Genomic DNA, 21,278 nt, shown 5'->3' on the forward strand with positions numbered 1-21,278 from the left:
GGAAAGGAGAAAAAGTAGGAATCATGAGAGGAGAGGAGTAAAAATGGAGGGGGGGAGGAATCAGGGAAGGAGAGGAGGAATTAGGAAAGTAGATGAGTACCCATGGAGAGAGAGGAGAGAAGAGGGAATCAAGAGAGGAGATAGAATTAAAAAAACAGGAGAGGAGAGGAGGCATCAGAGGAGGAGGAGAGGAGGAATCAGGAGAGAAGGAATTGTCGAAGGAGAGGAAGCTGCAGCTCCATTGTGATGCCGAAAGCAGCTGATAATCCACACATAAATAGAAACTGTGAACAAAAAGGAAACACAGCACGCAGAAGAATATGTGCTAAGCCTTATTTGGACTCTCATTGTTCGCTGCTTGTCATCTTGTGTGGATTGAGGAGAGGAGGAGAGGAGGAGAGGGGAGGAGTGCCGCTGGGCAGGCACGCCGCCAAATGCAAATATTGTGGAATAAATGGTGCTAAAGCTCAACTGTGCCATTTTGCACCTAAGCCTGTGTTGAATTAACACTGTTATCATAAACAAAACATTATGTTAGTGTGGAAGTGGGCTGAGCGTCGACAGATGGTTAAGAGCATTAGGGAGATACCTGCCAAAGGGCGCCTTTCACCCCCTGTTTGGGATATTAAAATTCACAGGCGAGCCATGGCTGCAAAAGCGCCCGTGGCATATGGCCCGGTAAATATTGACTGATATTTTAATTACCCTTTGCATAATCTAATAATTAATCACAAACATTACAGTTTCACCTTTCCCCGCCACTGCCTCAGAGGTGCAGAATCGCTGTCTGTGGAGGCTCGCTATGAAGCGCTGTCACATACTAATCGAGGACGTGATGGTTTTTGTTCAAGTTCCATTTATTTTTTATGGCAAATATTCAGACCCTGACTTCACTAGAGGCCACAATACGGTATAAACATAGGACGTTACAAAAGAAGCCCTGATGCACAATGCCCCCTTTTATAGTGTTATATGTATTGCTTTATTATATTCACAGGGCTTAAGGGTGCACTCCACCAGTTTCACACATTCTGGGTCAATTCACTCGTCACAAAGAGTCCTTAGTATCAACCAGTGAAAATAATTGTCTTTTTGGTAGTGGGGGGAGCTTTATATAGTCTAAAACCTTATTCCCACGGCACAAAAAGTTCACTAACACACCTGCTAACATCTGTTTTTCAAATGACTCTGCAGTAGACACCAGTATGTATCTCCTCTGGCTCTGATCGGCATTGATGGAAACACAGCACCTGGGTAAATCAGGTGCCTTAAGTGGCGGGATACAGTGACATTCCTCCACTAATTAACCTCCGCCAAAGCAACACTAAAACGTCAATTCAAATCACTCTGAACTGAAAGAGAGACTGAAGAAATAAGTAAGAGAGAAGTAACCACCGTTAAGTTTTCACAGACCTCTCTCCATGATGCTTGTCCACCTGTTCTCCGGCCTGTCTGTGACGTCAAACTGACACACCAACACAACTATACATGCATGCTCATCTGCTGCAGGGCCGTGTACACAGCTTTGCTCTACTGGCAATGGGTAAGCAGTCCACAGTCTATTCTTAGCTGATTTAAAGAGTTTAAAAAACCAAACTGGAAAAAGAATAAGACCCAGATCGGGTTACTTTGCTCCTGGAGCAATGCTGATGACCTGAGATCTCTAACAACTGTATCCACATTCAAAAGCAAACTTAACTATTTTCTCAGATATATTTCTGTGGATCAGATACTGTGTCTGTGTGTATGTGTGTGTGTGTGTGTGTGTGTCTGTGTCTGTGTCTGTGGGATAAATGTACTTGTAAGCCCTGAAATTAACTGCAGGAGAGTTTAACTGTGCTCGATGCGACACATAAAAGTTAACAAGGGGATTTTGAAACTATTTTAACCAAGTCATAAAATTTCACATCTCACAGGAAATAATGGCAAAATGGAAATGTTCTCTATCAAAGAAAAAGTCCCTTTGAAAACTCTGGACGGTGCGCTTTATGGATTATCCAGAAGAATCGTGAAATCATTGACAGTGATTTTCTTTTTCAAATGTGACTAGCGCAAACTAAAACTTTTGGTCATTTGGGTGAGCTGATTCTTTAGCACCTGAATACATGTACTTGATGACTTCCAACCAGTTTCATTTTTCTTTGTGAGATTGCTGACCTTCAGTTTGCATCCGATTCTGGTAGGTTTTTTAGTACATCTACTACACTGCTAGATCCTCTGTGTGTGTGTATCCACATGGTGTACTGTACAGGTGTGTGTGTGTGTGTGTGTGTGTGTCAGGGTGTTTTGCATTCATGTTTCTGCATCCTGTAAAGGGATTGTATCAAAAGAAAAGCTGGTTGGAGCTCAGCACAGAAACTGGGCTCAGAGTCAAAACGGTCTCACAGATAATACACACACCTGGCAGAGTGTGTGTGCGCAGTACCATACTGTACATCCTACGGTCTTCCTGGAGACAGAGACAGGCGGGGTGGAGAAGGTGTTGGGGAGGGGGGTTGGTTGTTGGAGCATGCTGCACTGAGTGGGTGTGGAGGAGCGGGTGGGCGGATATGCTCCATGTCGCACATCAAACTCCTCACAGGCCAGAGGAGTTCAGAGGAGGCATGTGCAAACGAATAATCCAGCGCAGGCTCAGCATCCAACAACTTAGCATGCAAGAGAGGGCGAGCAGATGAAAAACAGCGAGAACCATGCAGCGCCTTGCCAACCTTTTTGGAAAAGGCAGCAGCTTCTTCTTTCTCTTGTTGCTGTTTCGGGGCAGGCTGTCAGTGAGGCTGTTAAAATATTGAGCAACACTCGAGCAACAGTTGGATGAACAGAAACCTGCTGTGTATATTGTTCTACTGTGATTGCATGAAATTCCCCTCTAATTGCTCTTGTTCCTCAACACAGGCCAACGGCTGATATTGAGAACATCTGAGAGCTTTCAGCTTGTGTGTGTGTGTGTGTGTGTGTGTGTGTGTGTGTGTGTGTGTAAAGAGTTGGAGGACAGCCTGGAAAATGAGGCTGTGAAGTTTGACAGGTTGGAAGGCTGATCGCAGCTTTCACCTGTGACTTCACATAGGTAATTGAGCTTTTAACAGAATCCATAAAGCTGCCATATGTGAGGCAAACAGGCTGAACGGTTCTGTGGGTTGTTACAGCGTACGAAAACCCAGAGGAGCCATGATCAGAGCCACACAGGTGTTATTATGAGACTGACAGGAAAACATGATGACTTTCTCAGCAGTATTTTTATAAAGATAGGTCTGTCCTGGTCGTCTAAAGGCACAATTTACACAGCATAAACACTTGTTTTTTATGCTCTGACTGAGCATCTACTTTGGCTGTGTAAGATGTTAACTGCCTGGTACCAGACCTTTTCTGTTATGCACGCTTTGGAAACAAAACAATTAAATAAGGACATAAGAACCTGAAACTCCACCCCAAACCCCCCCCAGATATGTAACTGACCAAACAGTGGGAAAGAAACCATAAAAAAACAGGTATAAATGAATTAAATTAACATTATCAAAAACATGATCTGTGAGGGAAGAAGTATTCAGATCTTTTACTTAAGTAAAAGTGGCAATACTATGGTGTAGAAGTTACAACTAACAGTCCTCAATTCAAACTCTTAATTTAGTAAAAGTACAAAAGTATCAACAAAATAAAATAACAAAAGCAGAAATAGTCAAAAAGTGCCAGTGATATGTATTTGATTACTAGATTCAAAATCTTGCCTTAATGTGTTCATCATAATGGCTGACATAGCATAGCATTTGAATTACTTTATATACTGCTGAATGATTTAATCTATAAAGATATATCATAGATTATCAGTTTTATTCAGATTTTGTATTAGAAATCTGAATGTGTGAAGTAACAAGTGACTAAAGCTATATATATATATATATATATATATATATATATATATATATATATACACTTTGTGTGTGTGTGTGTGTGTGTGTGTGTGTGTGTGTGTGTGCATGAGTGTGTGCCCGTGTACATACTTTGTATGGTACAAAGTATACATGACGTTAGTTATACTTTTCATGGTGCTTTAGTCTCTAACAGTGCATAACTTTATCCTGTTTTGTATGAAAAAGTCTTTGTAGTGGAGTAAATGTACAATATTGGAAGTATAAAGGATCATGAAATAAAGACACTCAAGTGCAAATACCTCAAATTTGTGCTTAAGTACTGCACAAATGTGTACATAGTATACTTACATTGCTTTTTAGGTACTAAAAACTCAAAGACACACGTCTCTGTCAGAGTAAACACAGCAGCAAATCAGGCTTCATATTTTGAAATGTTTGATCAGTAAACCTTCCTGCTTTTCTTTTCTTTCCCAAAGATCTACCTTGTTTGCCGTTTACACGATGGACAACAATGAAATACAGGTGTAAATAATACAATTGATGATGGCTGAATTCCAGTTAGCTGCCTCAGTTTGAGACTGGCTCACAGTCACACTCACGGCTTATAGGAACACCTGAATAGAACAGAGCCGTCATTAATGTTATTAGTAACACCTGTGCTTTTCATAAAACGACAAATAAAAATATCTGCTGTGAGAAAGGAATATGAATCATTTTCAATCAGCTTTTGTTCTTTTTAATATAATCACCTAAGAGCTACAGTGGTAATTCCCAACTTATTTGGTATCATTTTTTTCCCCCTACTTTAACCAGAATTTTTCATCAGCTTCATTTGAATAAGAGGCATGAATAAATTATAGATTAAGGTAATTATATAAGAAAAAAACAGAATTTGAAGCAGGAAAAATGTTTGTTTTTTTTGGTTAACTGTGCAAATCATCTGTTTAGCTTTCAGAATTATCCTCTGCTACTGTTTGTCTTGTCCTTCAGTGGACTATAAGTTTGACAAGAGAATAGTGACACACATACACCGTGTCCCTTGTTGTTGATAGTGAAAGAGTAATCTCATATTTAAATATGACTCACTGTGAATCCATCGGGAGCTTCTGTCCGCTTCATTGTCTCGAATCCACAGAAATTAGTATCATACTGCCCTCTACTGGATCTACTGGTCACATACTGAAGCTCATGATATGAATCTAAGAATTCAAAATACAGTATATGAATAAGTTAAATTTGCACCATGAAGAAAACAAAAAGGCAACAGAAATGTTGTGGCTTTCCAACATTCAGAGTTTATTTTTCTAATATTTCTTTATATCACAAAAAGTCTTCAAAATGCAGACTAGGATCTGTATATAAACTGTACACAAAAGCAAGGCACTATACACCGTATGACTGAAAAATCAGATACATTTCATAATCGCCGTCTTTGCCTTTCATTGAGCCTGTATCCTTTTTCCCGTCTGAAACAAAAACTGGATGCATCCAAATAAAGCTGCATCGCTTGATTTGTAAATGGCAAATGGTGAACTGTACAGCACTCTGTAATATCTGCTATTTATCAACATATGACACAAACCTCCGCATTAATTACATAGTTTATTCATTCAATTTTAGCTCGGTGAATATTCATGGAGCTTTTTTAAAAAATGTGGATTTGATAAATATAAATTAATTGTAACGCACAAACAAACAGAGGAATAGCAGAGAGTGTGATGTGGAGTGTGTGAAACACATGGCTGCATGGCTGACAGTATACGGGCACTGGGCTGTGGCGCATATGGTACATATGTACATACATCAACATCAAATTCAGTAAAGTTCTTGGACCTGCACTCCATGCTTATGGACGTCATCTGAATCTTCTAGAGTGTGACTTTAAAGAACACATTTAATCAGAAGTGCATTCGCCTACATTTGTCTCCTACTTCTACGACCAAAACACAAAAAAAAAGGCAGATGGGAGGGAAATCTGCAGCGCAAGAAGCTGGCACATCTCTCATTCACTGATCATCTCTTCCATACCTTCATCACTCCATCAGTCCTCAACCCTCCGTCGGTTAACTCAGGAGGAGCAGCCCCTGAGCCTCCGTCATGTGACGTAAACACATGAGACAGAACAACATCCTGGTGTCTTCAGATCAGCCAATCAGAAAAGTCCTTTCGCTTTCTTCAAGTTCACCTGCTTCCAGCCAGGCAAAGCTCCGTACTCCTCTCTGCTCATGTCCAGGGCTTTCTGTGGAAACAGCCGCGCATATTCAGCATTCACACTATTGTTGACCGTACAGATTGTTTCGGATTTCAAACCAAACAATCCCCCAGCTTGCATTGCAAGTAATGAGTAACCTCTGAGAACACACTCATGCACGAGTGAGACAATGAACATCATTCTTCAGTTCAAATCCCTATTAAATATGGTTTAAGAGCTAATATCTGAAGGATTCAGTAGTTTCCACACCAGCTCATAGAGTGAGTGAACATGCTAAACGGGAAAAGAATTAGACGTTTTATCAGAGAGCAGATAAACAAAAAGAGATGATGAAGAGTTGGAAAGAAAATGGATTATGGTTAAAGGAATACATCACCACCAAAATGACCACATGAGTATCTCTTAGTTACCTGGTGTTTAATTAAATTTGTGAAGAGAACTTTCTTCTACTTGCATGCCCTCATGATGAATGAAGGATGAAAAAACTAGGAGAATTCTTAATCAGCAGAGTAATAGGGGTCCACCTTTAATAAAAGCAAAACTATATCAAAACATCTGTTTACAAACTCTCACAGAACTGTACAGTATAATCCAAGTCTCATTTATGCAGTTGTATTCTCATGACTTCCCAAAAAGCAAAAGCTTTACGACCAAGTGCAATGAACAAAAACAAAAAGACAAAAAGTAGGCCGATACATCTACATTAATCTCAATAACCAAACACTCAAGCAAGCTTAGATACCACATGTTTAAAAAGGAATTGAAAGAAGTATAGAAATTGCTATCCAATTTCTATACACAACCCAATACTATGTCGATATAGAAAGAATATTCCCACACTATCTTAAAGACTTTCCAAATTTTGCATAGAACCTACTACAATATGGACAACTATCCCTGATTTATATACAATGCTAAAACCTCAGCATTTAAAACTGAGAGTGAAACTTACCCATGCTGTCTTTAAACCAGACTCCATTGACGAAAACAGCGATTTTACCTCACTGAATACAGGAGCTGTTGCTCTACTGCTGCCTTAAACTCTTACTTTATTTGTGTTAACGTGTTACTTTGGCAAATTCAAATTAACCTGTCAAAAGACTTCAATTACAGAGTTACACAAAACTAACTCAGGAGCCGCTGGTCTACTGCTGCATTGATTGGTTAGTTAAACCAGATAAAATTACTGTTTTTGTCAGTGACAAGTTTCACTTTCAATTCCCTGTTGGAAAAGGACTGTCTGTTTGGAAAGTACAGAGTAAACGGCTGGATAAGTTAAACTTCGATTATCATGCAAGACTTGTGTGAAAGTTTGTATTTCGTTTTATTTTTACAATTGTTAAACATGGACCCCTATTACCTCAAATCATCAAGAATTTTCTTTATTTTTGGACTCTTCGTCCATTGTGAAGGCATGTGAGAAGAAGTATTCTTCAAGAATTCACACTAAAATAGGTAAATGACTGATATACAAATGGTCGTCTGGGGCGTGAAGTATTCCTTTAAACTGAGGGAGGAGAGATGATGCTGTGCAACAGGAGCACTAGTCCAGGTCATCCATGCTCACGTCAGATGACTCACCTTCCCATAAGCCCCTACACCCTGGAGGGTGGAATGAATGAAGTAGATAAGTTCATAAAAAGACAGTAAGATGGAGAAAAGATGGCAGAAAATGACAGAAGACAAGATTACAAAAAGTAAGGAGGGCAGTGAACAGGAGGGAAATCTGAAAAAGATGAAAAATTAATACACAGCCATAAGTCCAATATTCACCCTTCTATCTGTTTTGGTGTCAACAGACATAAGAGGGAAATATTAAACTATTTAGCTGCTAAATTATATACTATATATAATGTTTAACGCTTTAACACCTGAATTGACATCACTTTTCTTGTGCTACGTTTAGACATATTATTTATATATTGGAAATTATGTCAAATAAAAAAATAATAAAAATTTGATTATTAAGCACTTCCTTGACTCATTTTGTTGTGTTTTTGCTTATTTTTTTTATTCTTGTAATCTTTTAAGAGTTTCCTGCTTTGTTTTTTGGTCAACACTGGTTTTCTTGTGCACTGTTTTGACGCCTTTCGCAAGTATTTAAACCTCTGAAACCTACAAAAATCAGTTTGATGTATTTCACAAACATGGTAAAAATCATAATGAACATCTTGGCAAGAAATGTCCCGCAAACTGCAAAAAATTAGTAAAAGGTGACAAGTGGATATTACCAAAAAACAGGGGGAAAATGTTTAGACAGCTATATTTATTATTCTCCTATATATTTAAAGTGATATCACAGAAAACAGGAGAAATAGAATTGTTTAAGCAGTTTCTTGACTCATTTTCTGTTTTTATTATTATTATTATTTCTAGTTTATATCATTATGATGAATTTTATTTTTATTTTATTTTAACTAACTTATTTGTAAGTTTTTTTTATGAATTTCTTGCTATTTTTTGGGCCATTTCTTGTTAGGTTGCTTGCCTCCCTCATTTAATGTTTTTGAAAGAAATGAGTTATCAAGGGGTTAAATTGTGGATGTGGGTGTGGTTTATCATCGTTAAGTAACATCAGTGACAGCATGTAGACTGCAGGTTCTTACTTCAAAGTCCTCATCAGACAGGTAGACCTCTAGACGCAGAGGGTCGACTCCTTCGGGCAGCGGCCGGGCCAGAAGATCTGCCAGGGGGTACGTGGTCTTACACAGCCTGGCCAACACGTCCTCCACCAGGATAATCTGGTTACACACCTCTGCCTCCTGCCAACACAAACACACACACACACACACACACACACACACACACACACACACACACACACACACACACACACACACACACACACACACACACACACACACACACACACAAAATCTGTTATTTTTCAACACAAAAAGCACCAGAGCCGGATCTTAGATGATAAATTTAATTAGGAAATCAGTGAGGGATGATGCTTTACACCTGGACTGATCTGGAAGTCTCTTCTTTGTACAAAAAGGCAGACACTGTGAGCAATCTGGGTTCATATCAGATGACGGAATTAATCAGATTATATGATGTGATCCACTCACTCACCCTCTCAGTGATCTCAGCGATGTCCTCTCTGTGCTCCCAGCTGGGGAACATGTTGGTGAAGGTGAGTGGCTCCAGACCAGCGTGGATCAGATACGCTTTGGGAGGTTTCTTCTCATTCTTTTCTGTGAGAACAAAACAGCAGCAGAATGGCAGTTTTAAAGACACAGATTTTCTCATTTTCGGAACATTTTGGCACCTAGCAGTCATTGCTGTGGTAATTCTGCACTGCAGTTCATATTCATTGTTGTGCCGCTGTCTGAGGGTATTCTCAATGTAACATTCAATTATTCAATTAAGAAAGAAAAAGCTAAAATGTTGTATCTCATAAACCCCCCTCACCTTTTTCTTATTTAATTTATTCATTTTTATTGATTAACTATCTGTTCATTCATTTATTTCTTGTCTTTTCTTTCTTTTTATGTTTACTAATTAATTAATGACTTCATTTATGTTTTTCCCCATTTCTTTCTCTCCAACATACCAGAATGACAGGTTTAGAATATATATACATATGCTTATGCACACACACGCGTATACACACAGACACAGACACAGACACAGACACAGAGACAGACACAGAGACAGACAGACAGACACACACACACACACCGCATATACTAACATCAAATCAACAGCCTCGACCCTTGTGGAAATTTAGTTGACTGACCTATTTTCAGTGTTCTTATTTCATGTTGTTATTGTTATATTGGATTTTATTAGTTTTGTCAATGTTGTGTCTTTTGTCTTGCAATTAAAAAATAAACAAAACAATAAAAAAAATATAGAATGTTACACAGCAGTCAATAACAGATAATGTTTTATGTATCTAATAACTGGAATATTGAAGTGGAATACCTTTACAGTACTGCAGCACTGTCTCCATGGCACACTTCCTGTCTGAATCCCAGCGGATTCGGGCTGAGCCGGTGCTCTCACTGTCCTGAGGCCACCAGCCCTGCCACAGATACACCTCGTGATGGTTGTCCACCAGGAACAGGGCTGAACATCACAGAAAGAAAACAAGATGAGGACACCATAATTAGACTTTCAGAGTGAGGACAGTTTAGCTTAAGTGGCCGCTCATCATTTTTTCAGGCAGCTGATTCATGGTTAGGAGTTAGTTTCGACATCAGTTTTCTTGTGCTGCGCTCATGCGCCTTACAGATGCATTGAAACCTCTGAAATCTAACAGCTTGGTTTGATTTTTTTTAAGACATGCTTGGGACAGGCCAAAGATATGTTTGAGGCTATTACGAAACAGTTTTGCACTGACACATTTTTTTTCAACAGTAAAATATCCATCTCTGAACATATTTTAGTCACAATTATTTCATTAACAAATTTAAGAAATCTGTATAACAAATGTTTGTTTAGGTCCCGTGTTAATGTATAAAAATAAATTAAGTTGGGCTGTGATGTCATTTAATGAGTAAAATTAAATTTATTTCTTTTACAATTAAAGCTGAAGTGAAGAAATGAAGAAAAATACATTAGAACACGTGAACATGTTTTAAAAACCTGTTATATAAAAGATCCTATTATTATCTTCACATGCACAGTAAGATGAATGCATGTGTGCACCTGGCTGTGAGGCTGCATAAAGGTCCTCCTGCAAGAACGGCATCGAGTTGACCTCCTTGGGGTTCCTGGCAGGATACAGAAACTCCACAGCTGCAAACTCCCCTGAGCTGCTGCTCAGCTGGTACAGACGTGGTGAGAAGTTAAATCTCCCTGGGTCTGAGGGTCAAAGGTCAACAAATACATAATAATAATAAGTTAATCATACCATCCACAGCTTAATTAACAATCAATGTTAAAATCAGTCTTTGGGTTTCATGCGCTTTGGTTCTCCCACCTTGCAGCATGCAGTCGTACGTTTTCCTGTCCCGCCTCCCGAGAGGTTCCCAGAATCCTGTGGGCTCGGCTCCCTCATCAAACTCCCTGATGGTCACCTTGCTGCTGCTGTGGAGGCCTGTCTCCAGAGGACAGCTGCGCAAAGACAAATATACAGACTGATGAGAACAGCACTATGAAAACAAATCAGAGATGGATTTATCCAAATGCATCAAGGCAATCAATAGAGGATCAAGGAACTTTTCGGTTATTTGTTGGCAGAAGTCAAATGGAAAAATTCCACTCGTTTGAATTTCACCTCTTGGGTCACTTTGACTTGTGCTGACTGAATACTTAAAAGGGAGAAAATGAAGTTTCCACTCACAGCTCTTTGATTTTGTTGGCGGCGGTGCGTGCCACGTCCCGTGTGTGTGGCTGAGACTTGCAGCCGTGCCACAGGTAGATGAGGGCCTGGCTAACGCTCAGCAGCACCATCGAGACTCTGGAGCGCAGACTGCTGCAGTGACAGGCTACCTCCAGCAGGTGGCCCTCCACCTCCACCTCCCCTCGCACACAATACAGACGCCAGTCACCTGAGGGGAGCAGGGGCAGGGCGAGGGTTGAAGGACATACACACTAACGTAACTAAATGTTTTTTTTACATTTTAGGCTATCTTGCTAATGCTCATATCTCAAAAAATTTGTTCACATTAACTGTGAAAAAAAGGAAAATTCTTTATTAACGTGTAACTTGTTGCCAAAAGAACACAAGAGCTCTGTTTTTTATTTTTTTGACGTGTGGGAAAATATGGAGGTCCGGAAAGTTTCAGTGTTTTTCCCTCAGGAGGGTTGCTGTTCTCGCAATCCATTTCTTCTCTGAGCCACAACACAGTTCTCATATATACTGTATGAGTCACTCTTTATGGGTCGATTATAAATTTATATGACTGCCACAGTGTGACTTTTATTCATTGAGAACAGTCAAAGATCAAGCAAAATATGGACCTCTAAACAGACTATTAGCTTATTAAATCTGTAGAAAAGAAAGATGGAATAGCAGCACAGAGCAAACTGTCTTGATGATTGGTGACTAGTTCCCTTAAGGCTAATTTTAATATTACACACACTTGTATCTCTCTGTGCACAAAACTCCATTTCATTTTTTACTTTCATTGAGTTATTTTTTTAACTAACATCAGTCCTAATCATAAATATCAAATATTCATTAATTTTCAGAATTTTAACCTTTTATACGACAGGTTTTATCATGATGCCACTATGTTTTTAATTTAAAAAATAATTATTTTCATTATACTAAATGCGAAGCAGATTATTTTTATTTTCTGATTATCACAGCCAAGGATATGTCAATGATTAGCAGCAATGTTGATTTTTAGACAGTATTATTTTTTGTGCAGTGTCAAATATCCATACACATATCACTCTACATACTAAATGAACTTTTCAAAATCAGGCTATAAAAAACATTATACTTTTATATAATTTTCTACTTTCGCTGAGATTATTATTTTAAACAACATCAAATGGAAATAGCATGTATTTTCTCCATATGCCAAATATGGTAACACCATACCCAGAAATAATGCAATGCATGTTTCTATGCTTTGATGGCTGTGGGATGAAACATTGCAGTTTGAATGGGTTTCAAGGGCACATGCCACAGTTTTGTTTTTACAGTGTATTTTACACTTATTGTAGGAGCTGAGCTGATTAAAGAAGATTAATCAAAAATACAGAGTCTTGCAAAAATATATGCCATGTGCATGAACACAGCCAAAATTATCAAAAAATGAAGAATGAAAGCATGTAAAATGGTATTAAAGCTGTAATGTCAGCTTACTTTGGGAGTTCTCCTCCTCCTCTTCTCTCTTCCCCGAGTGGATGACCATCCCTCCTTTGAAGCACTGCAGGAAACATGGCGGCTCCTTCCCCTGCTGCACCTGAACCTGGAGGAAGATGAAGTGATAGGTAAGGAGTAAAGCTCACACAACTATATATACAAAAATGGACAGACAAAGAAAACACATACAAACATGCTCTCTGGCGTACCTGTGCTCCTCGCTCCTCGTCCAGCTCCACGGTCATCAGCGCTGACGTTCCCTTCTCGCTGACCGTGGAGTTGCGGCCCTGCCAGAAGAAGTAGCAGCACTTCTCCTTCCCAGCCCCTGCTGTCTTCTGCTGCTCAGGGTTCTGTCTCCTTCCAACTGATGATGGAGAGAGATTGTTAGAAAGATTTAATGTCTGACTAACATGTGAGAACTATTCAGTGCTGCGTACAGGACTAATCATGGAACAGGATCTTATGAGACTAGAATTACCGTCTTGTGGCTGCAGGACTCAGTGAACCAGTAAAATTGTTAACAATCCATGTCTTTCCACACTCACATGTAACCATGACAACTGACAGCGCTTTAAACATGAATGTTGCTGCAAATAAGCTGCATATTCTAAAACATTGATGCGTCACACACATCTTACTCGGCAGCACAGAAGATCACAGAAGATAGACACTTAAAATTAGTGTCACTAATTCAGTATCTGACCACATTTATCCCCTTCTCTCCAAGTTTTGGCACTTAATAATGGCCAAAAAAGTGTTTTTGCAAAACATCATGATGTCACAGTGAAATTGACCTTTGACCTTTTGCATATGACATGTACTCACTTCGCCATTTTCTCCAGTAAAACATTTGTGTGAATTTTTTTCATAATTTGCAAATACATTTTTGAGTTACGGTCAAAACATTTGTGTTTTGTGAGGTCATAGTGAACTTTGACAAAGACATTCTGATCAGTCCATCCTTGAGTCCAAGTGGATGTTTGGGCCAAATTTAAATTAGTTCCCTTAAGGCCCTTGTGTTCACAAGAATGAGATGGTGGAGGTCACAATAACCTTTGACCTTTAATTACTAAATTCAAATCAGCTCTTTTTTGAGTCCAAGTGGACCTTTATGCCAAATTTGAAACAGTTCCCTCTTCCCCTGTTCTTCACATATCGTATACATGAGAATGCAACAAATATGAGGTCAAATTGACCTTTGACCACAAGGCTCTAATCAGCTCATTGCTGAGCCCAAGTAAACGTTTGTGCCAAGTTTGAATAAATTCCCTCAGGGTGTTCTTGAGGTCGTGTGTTCAAAAGATTGAGACAGAAAAGGTCACAGTGACCTCTGACTACTAAATTCTAATCACTTTATCCTTGAGTCCAAGTGGACGTTTGTGCCAAATTTGAGCTAGCTCCATTAAGGCCTTTGTGTTCATAAGAATGAGACGGATGAGGTCAGAGTGACCTTGACCTCTGACCACAAAATTCTAATCAGTTCATCGTTAAGTCCAAGTGGATGTTTTTGCAGAATTTAAAGAAATTCCCATAAGGCCTTAAGGATATGGCATCATAATAATAAGTTGTGCAACCCCAAAAATAATGCCTCTGGCCACAGCTGACGCCAGCGAGGAGGCATAGAAATGATTGTTAATCTAATTTCCATCGATCCATTTTCATCTGCTTAACCGGGGCCGGGTCGTGGGGTCAACAGGCTGAGCAGAGTACTTCAGACGTTAATCTCATTTGAAATGGATGATTTAATGTAAACTAGTTGGGAGACTCTTTCATGGTTAACTACTTTGATCCACTACTGTAGAGAATAGAACAGCAGAGGCAATTCAACCACATCATTAAATGTCTGGAACAGAGAACAATGGGGTCTCAATCAAAGATGGACATATTCAGAGTGAGTCAGAGGTATTTCAGAGAAGGCTATGATGTGCAGTTTAAGTGGCCTACGTTTACAGTAAGCCACATAAAAACTAGGGTCATGCAGTGCTTCTTGGGAGGAGGAAAACTGCAAATGATCTTATTAGTGCCATATTAGGCAGTGCAGTAGTTTAACAATATTAGGTTCTTGAATTAAATCATGAATAAAGCTTTATTGACTATTTAAATAGAACTCAAGCTCCTCCCGTCTGTGTGTATAAGTGATGGTGCATATGTGTAAATAGATGACACCTACCTGCAGTGCTGACCATGTACTTCCACTTCATCACGTACGTGTCGCCCTCGTGAAACTGGCCGATGCTCTGGCGCGGCAGGCGGCTGTAGTCGAACTCCAGGATGTGCCACACCTCCACCGCTAGCGTGGTGATCTCGTAGCTACGCCACTCCTCAGCCTCCACCAGACCGTAACCGCGGCCCACGTTGAAACCGTCCAGTTTGGTGCAGATGGGCGCCTGATGGACGGGCAGCATCAGGGAGGCGTTGTACGCGTGGGGGTGATCAGAGGTGGATTGCTCCTGGGGTGGACACGAAGGATAGAAATAGGAGGATAGAATGTACATATCATTTGAGGCGGCACCAGACTTAGCTAGAAATATGATATGAATCTGTATTCATGCTTGTTTTCCTTTAAATTCTATAATGCATGTGGAAGAAACTTTGTGCATGTATAATTGAAATTCAAGAGAGACCCATGGGGAATGGGCAGGTTAGGGTCAAGGAACAGATGCAAAAGTGCAGGTGTAATTGTTACTTTTTACTTTGTTACTTTTCTTTATCTGTTATTGTCTTTGTCATTATAGAAGGGCTGTATCGCATTATGCATAAATTACTTTTTTATTCATTTATTGATTTATTTCATTTGTTGAGAGAATGTCAAATATTTACATTATCCTTTGTGTCAGACTGATTATAGTAATACGTATTTTATTAGTATTACTATAATCAGTCTGACTCTGTGTTACATTTTGGTACCTTTTGATCAGCGGCATGGTCATTGTTTTTTGTGGGACTGGGTGTTTTCCTGGAGTCGCTCCAGTCCAGGAACTTCTCTTTGAACAGCGTGGTTTCATTGTGTTGAGTCAGTCTGCCGAACACCGCCCAGTCAGGTCGGCCCTGACCTTTCCTACAGGTGAGGAGGACACAGTACTTCAACCACACAATACCCGTCCTTCCATCAAATGTTCTCAATTCACTGTCCAGCAGCCATATGTTGAATTTGCTTGTTAATGACAAATATGAGAAACACTGAGGCCATCAAGTCAGACTGGAGTTCTACCCTCTGACTAATAACATGTTTTTTGGTGGTTAAGCAGTTTTTTGAACACCTTATTTAAAGGTGGGCTGAACCACTGCATACATCTGCACACAAAATAAAACTCTAAACACATAAGTGTAAATACGATAAACTGCATTGCAGGTTTTACAGACTGTACAGAGTCGTGGTCACTGGGAAACATCCATCATGACACAAGTAGAAGAACTAATTTGTCGTTATCTGATATTTAAAAATCACATACAAAAACACTGGAAACGCATATAAATGTTCCTTCGATAAGTATACACTAAGTGGCAGAAAATTTTACCAGCAACCTTTTTGTAATCGGATGTTTCAGCCTGACGCTTTAGTGTAAAGGAATCATTTCATATTGTGCCTTGAAAACTCATCAGCTATTGATCTGATGACAATAGTCAATATTTGGGAAATCCAATCTGGCCAGTGGATAGTGGGTGCAAAACTTGCGCTTCTTTGTGCCAGGTTTTTTGGCTAATCTTTATAAACAGATGTCTGCATACACGAAGATAAATACAATTTAAAAAGCTCATAAAAAGCTTAATCATTCTTAGCTGTAGCCAAAGTGTTCCTTCTCTCCACATGGACTGTTTACCTGTCGCTCAAACGTGATTAGTCAATACTGGATTACAGAGGACTTATACAAAATTGTTCCCCCATGGCCTACACATATGCAAATATCTGTTTAATAGTATTACATATCATGACTCTAATGCTTGATAAACACCTTCAGTAGAAACTGTTGCAAAATGTGGTAATTTAACACACTGTTTTTCATTACATGTTTTTGCATCATCTCTCTCTGTCTATCAGGTGTTTCGAAACCTCCTAAATCACTGAAAACTGTGCGTGCACACACATACAGTTTTATAACGATGCAGTATGTTTCCATACTTGGGTATGAGTGGGTTGCACTCTCCCGGGTCAAGCGGGTTGATGTCACAGTTTGTGTAGTCGAAGGTGCCATTCCACAGGTGCTTGGCCAGCTGGAAGGCCACCTTCCTCTGTGCCAGTGTGACTTCTTTTCCGTGCCATATGTACATCTCACTACCAAAGTCAAACACCAGAACCTGCACAGAAACAGAGAGAAAGACGATTTTTATTTCTGCAACCCAACAGTGTCATTTTTTATATACATAGTGGCTTTAAATCCCAGGCTGATTTTTAACAGTCAGGATAAATGTTTTGTTTAACGTGTTTATACTCGTCAGGTTGTCTGACCTCCTTGGGGTTGAGCAGGGAACATCGAGGCACCTTGGCCCAGAAATCATCATCTGGGACCAGTTTGTCATCCATCAGGCGATAAATACAGTTTGTCTCTACAATGGCTCCCTCATACAGCTCGTCTTCATCTGGTGTTCCCGCAGCTGCAAGAAGACAGAAAAGAGGATCAGCTTGCATTTCACTGCTTCCAGGACTGTTGTGAGTTTATCAATACAAATCCTTACACTGATAACTCGACTGCCCTCCCAGAATCTTCCAAAAGTCCTTGGCAGCATGGCTGTGTGTGCTGACACCCTCCTCGATGACCTGGACGTAGTTAGCTCGGCACCCCAGATCTCTCTTTCTCTGGATGAAGTTTGCCAACTCTGAAGCCTGAAAAAATGTCAGAGAACTAAAATTAAAGCCTTGTATGCCTACACGCACCAGTCAAGATGAACTTACAGTTTACATCCATGCCTATGGAAACATGGATGACCTTTGACCTTCTGGATATATAGCAAGGTCATTGTGACCTTGACCTTCAACCTCCAATTTAGAAATAGTATATTGTTGAGTCCAAGTGGGAGTTTGTGCCAAATTTGAAGAAATTCCCTCAAGGTTCTCTTGAGATATCACATTTGAGAATGAAATGGATACAAATTCACACTGACCTTGACCTTTGGCCACCAAAATCTACTTTATTCATTGTAGAATGTAAACAGATGCTTGTGCCAAATTTGAAGAAATTCCCTCAAGGTGTTCTTGAGATATCATGTTCACGAGAATGAGCAGAATCCAAGGTCACATTGACCTTTGACCTATGACCTATGACCATCAACATTCAATAAGTTAATTTTTGAGTCCAAGTTGTTGTTTGTGCATCTACACATACAGTATTTTTAGGTTTATTTTCTCAAACCGTAGACTACCTGATGGTTTTGAGGGAAAAAAGTTCATGTTCATGACTCAGGAAGAAGAGTCTGCAAACTCTAATGACCTAATCTCAAACAACCCCCTCATAAAGAATGAAGGCCGTGGCACAGAGCATTCCTTTATGTCCAATTGAGGTCAGCGCTCTGTTCAGCCAATCACAGCTCATCAGACCAGGCTTTAAACAATAGCCGTATTTTGTGTCTGCTTCCTGCAACAACCCCCAGACACACATACACACATTTCCTTTCAACACACACTTCTTCCTGCGCTGTGCCACCATTACTTCCTCTCAGCTCTGTGTTTACATCCTGCACGTGAAGTCTGCCCCACATAACAGCACCTTGACTCCACCTGTGTTGACAAAAGTCCACCCAAACTGGCTCTTTCTCAACATATTTGAGTTATTTTTGCAGCGCCCTGAAGCCAGACTCACCTTGTTCTTTTCAATGACGTTGGCGAACTCTCCGGTCCAGACAAAGCAGTGATGGGGCGTGATGAGCAGGAAACAGTCGCCGCTGTTCAGAGAGGAAGCTCTGGGCTCCACCAGCCTGGTCTGGACGTGCCGGCGGCCTGGTATTACACAGGCAGGCAAAACACAATACGAAGACAGGTGGCTTATCAGTGAGAGCTCTGATTATCACTGTCAGCGTGCCTGGATTATCAGAGTAGAGGTGTCGGGGCAACAATGTGACAGCCATCACCATTTAACCCCGTACATGTATGTACATATATCTGCATTGTACCCACTGTACCCTTAATATTAAAACCTCTTTCCAACTATTTCATGTAACGTGAAAAGTCTGCTTCCTATATGGAATCAAAAATGTTTCTAATTACAAACTCAACAGTTTCAGGAGCCTCCGCACCTTCAGGTTGGGAAATCTAACCTCCTCACAAAGTGCTGTGATAGATTTGCTGTGGATTATAGACAGAGGGGTTCTGCAGAGAGGATCAGCCCAGGACAGTGTGAGGTGACCCGGGGAGAGTGATTTAGAGCCACAGCTGTCACCCACAGACGTGTGGAGGAGGTGCAAAGACACCAAAATAGATCAACTCTCATCTCCCTTTTTAGATATCCTCTGGAAAGGACGCTCTTGAAGCAGCATCCTTCCAAAGCTTTGTGTCAAACAAAAGCTATTTGTTTTTCCATCCTCTTAACCCTTTGAAACCTGAGACGATTGGCCTGATTTCGTTCTAAAACTTGAGAAGAAGGTAATGAAATTACTGAAAAGTACAATTAAGTTACTTAAAAAATAGCACAAAAAACAAAAACAAACAATGGAAATTAAAATAAAAAATACAAAATAAAAGCATGATCTGTAACTACGGGCTTAATAAGTAATAATAAATTTATGGCAATTTTTTAAAATATATATAATTATGATTATTATAAATTTCAAAAGTATTTGCGTCTTTCTATTGCATAGACAGCCAAGTTTAACCCTCTGAAATCGTAGCAAATAGGGTTGATTTCTTTCAAAATAAAAACATTACATGCAATAAGGCAATTTGAGAAGTAACTCAAAAATTAGCAAGAAGTATGTAAAGCTACAAAAAAGTTATTAAAAATTTGCACACAAAAAATAAAATAAATAAAAAATAATGGTTTGTAAAATAATTTTATATATTTGATTAATAATTAAACATAATAATAAATCATAATAACAATCTGATAATTATAAATATAGTTTTCTGGATATTTTTCCCAAGTTTTTCTAAATCAACTTAATTTTTTAATTTTTGGAATATTTCTTGCCAAGTTGCTCATCCCCCTCTCTGCTAGTGTTGCATTAAATGGTTATTTTAGCCAGGTACCAACGGACTATTGCCTCCACACAGTTGGATCTCTAGGCAAGTTTCTATTAAACCTCAATTGTGCAAACTGAAATTGAAACTACAAAATAGGCTGAATGGAAACACGTCAATTTTGAAATAACTCCCTTTAATACCAGGCTGGCGTGAGGTGGTATTTCAGGCAATTTGAAAAAGCCATATTTTGCAAAACTGTAATGGACACACTTTTTTGGCTTTCATAGGTCACATGATGTTATGGCTATGTGCTTGTCAGTAGGAACTGGCACCACCCGGCATGATGCAGCAGGCGCTACAAGAGGTGTTATTGCATCACATAACTCTTTAAAAGTTGAGCTGTTGTGAACCCACAATTTCTCTGTGAAATCGTGGTCTATCGCCTCCCAGAAATCCCTTACACGTGGCTGCTCCTACGTATAAGGGGCTCGCCTTTTCATTATCGCTCGCATAACACGCCTCGGTGGCCTTCGATTGGAAATAACGATGGTTAGTGCAGTGGCTCGGAATGTTATCGCCAGAGGAGAAGTCACATAACATCACTCAGCGCAAACATGGTCATCTCACAATTGTGTTTTATCAACATATCAGAAAAGACAGCTTACGTTTTGCGCAAATCTGTAATGGAAACCCCTCATTTCACTCCCAAGTTACAATTATTCTTATTACTTTGTTTTCATTTTGTAAAATAATATTGAACAGGCAGCACAGAGGTTGGCAACAATCTACTGACAGCTGGGCCTGTAGGAACGTGGGCAAGAAAACAATTGTTGGTAGTCATAGAAATTTGACAGTTGTGTTTTCCATCATCTATCAGCCATTACAGCTGCATTTATTAGAGTCAATTATATCTACATGGACTCTTCTCAAAATGCGTTAATGTGTTATTGCTGGAACTATGATGAAGTCAACTAAGAGTAGGATGAAACAAATTTAAGAAAATATCCTGTTGAGCCCTGTAGTGGATGCAGGTGCACCTGTCTGTTTATGGTCTGATCAGCTGGTTCACTCAACTGACCTTTGACCTGTAAGAGCATGAGTTTCTTGTAAGGCACGGCGCTGTTGTTGGACATCTGCTCGGAGATGTTGACGCTGCGCAGGTTGACGTTGCTGAAGTTCTCTTTGCTGGCCAGACCAGCAAGAGCCACATCAGAGAACCCAGAGTTCTTATTCACTGCGGTGAACACAAAAGAGCACAGAGGGGGGACATGAGACAGAGGGACACACGCATAACACCCAATATTCAATCATTACATT

General features: G+C 39.7%; 2 protein-coding genes across 20 annotated transcripts in view; both read right to left on the reverse strand.

The window, feature by feature from the left end:
• Positions 1-5,059, reverse strand: part of LOC148185983 (uncharacterized) — a 34,599-nt gene extending 29,540 nt beyond the window's left edge. The window contains exon 1 of one of the 3 annotated variants that reach the window (XR_015775426.1): positions 4,953-5,036. Coding sequence is in view for 1 of the 3 variants with exons in the window: in XM_088072299.1 (XP_087928425.1) it covers positions 4,953-4,985 (33 nt within the window). In the remaining 2 variants the exon portion in view is untranslated. Of the gene's footprint in view, positions 1-4,952 lie in introns of all 3 variants that reach the window. The other 2 variants (XR_015775425.1, XM_088072299.1) reach the window with 2 other exon arrangements.
• A 79-nt stretch (positions 5,060-5,138) lies between these two features.
• svila (supervillin a) overlaps positions 5,139-21,278 on the reverse strand; it is a 101,277-nt gene continuing 85,137 nt past the window's right edge. For 15 of the 17 annotated variants that reach the window (XM_088072292.1, XM_088072282.1, XM_088072293.1 and 12 more), the window contains 17 exons: positions 21,040-21,195; positions 18,646-18,782; positions 17,525-17,672; positions 17,298-17,443; positions 16,971-17,146; positions 15,758-15,908; positions 15,021-15,300; positions 13,060-13,214; positions 12,851-12,956; positions 11,375-11,582; positions 11,012-11,145; positions 10,738-10,893; positions 10,012-10,155; positions 9,157-9,278; positions 8,685-8,840; positions 7,660-7,680; positions 5,139-6,105 (listed from right to left, as the gene is read on the reverse strand). In XM_088072292.1, coding sequence (XP_087928418.1) covers positions 6,019-6,105; positions 7,660-7,680; positions 8,685-8,840; positions 9,157-9,278; positions 10,012-10,155; positions 10,738-10,893; positions 11,012-11,145; positions 11,375-11,582; positions 12,851-12,956; positions 13,060-13,214; positions 15,021-15,300; positions 15,758-15,908; positions 16,971-17,146; positions 17,298-17,443; positions 17,525-17,672; positions 18,646-18,782; positions 21,040-21,195 — 2,483 coding nt within the window. In that variant the 3' untranslated portion in view covers positions 5,139-6,018. The remainder of the gene's footprint in view (positions 6,106-7,659; positions 7,681-8,684; positions 8,841-9,156; positions 9,279-10,011; positions 10,156-10,737; positions 10,894-11,011; positions 11,146-11,374; positions 11,583-12,850; positions 12,957-13,059; positions 13,215-15,020; positions 15,301-15,757; positions 15,909-16,970; positions 17,147-17,297; positions 17,444-17,524; positions 17,673-18,645; positions 18,783-21,039; positions 21,196-21,278) is intronic. The other 2 variants (XM_088072281.1, XM_088072294.1) reach the window with 1 other exon arrangement.

The sequence above is a fragment of the Plectropomus leopardus genome, chromosome 21 (assembly GCF_026936395.1).
Source record: "Plectropomus leopardus strain MGB_pleo_1.0 chromosome 21, ASM2693639v1, whole genome shotgun sequence".
Classification (NCBI taxonomy): domain Eukaryota; kingdom Metazoa; phylum Chordata; class Actinopteri; order Perciformes; family Serranidae; genus Plectropomus; species Plectropomus leopardus.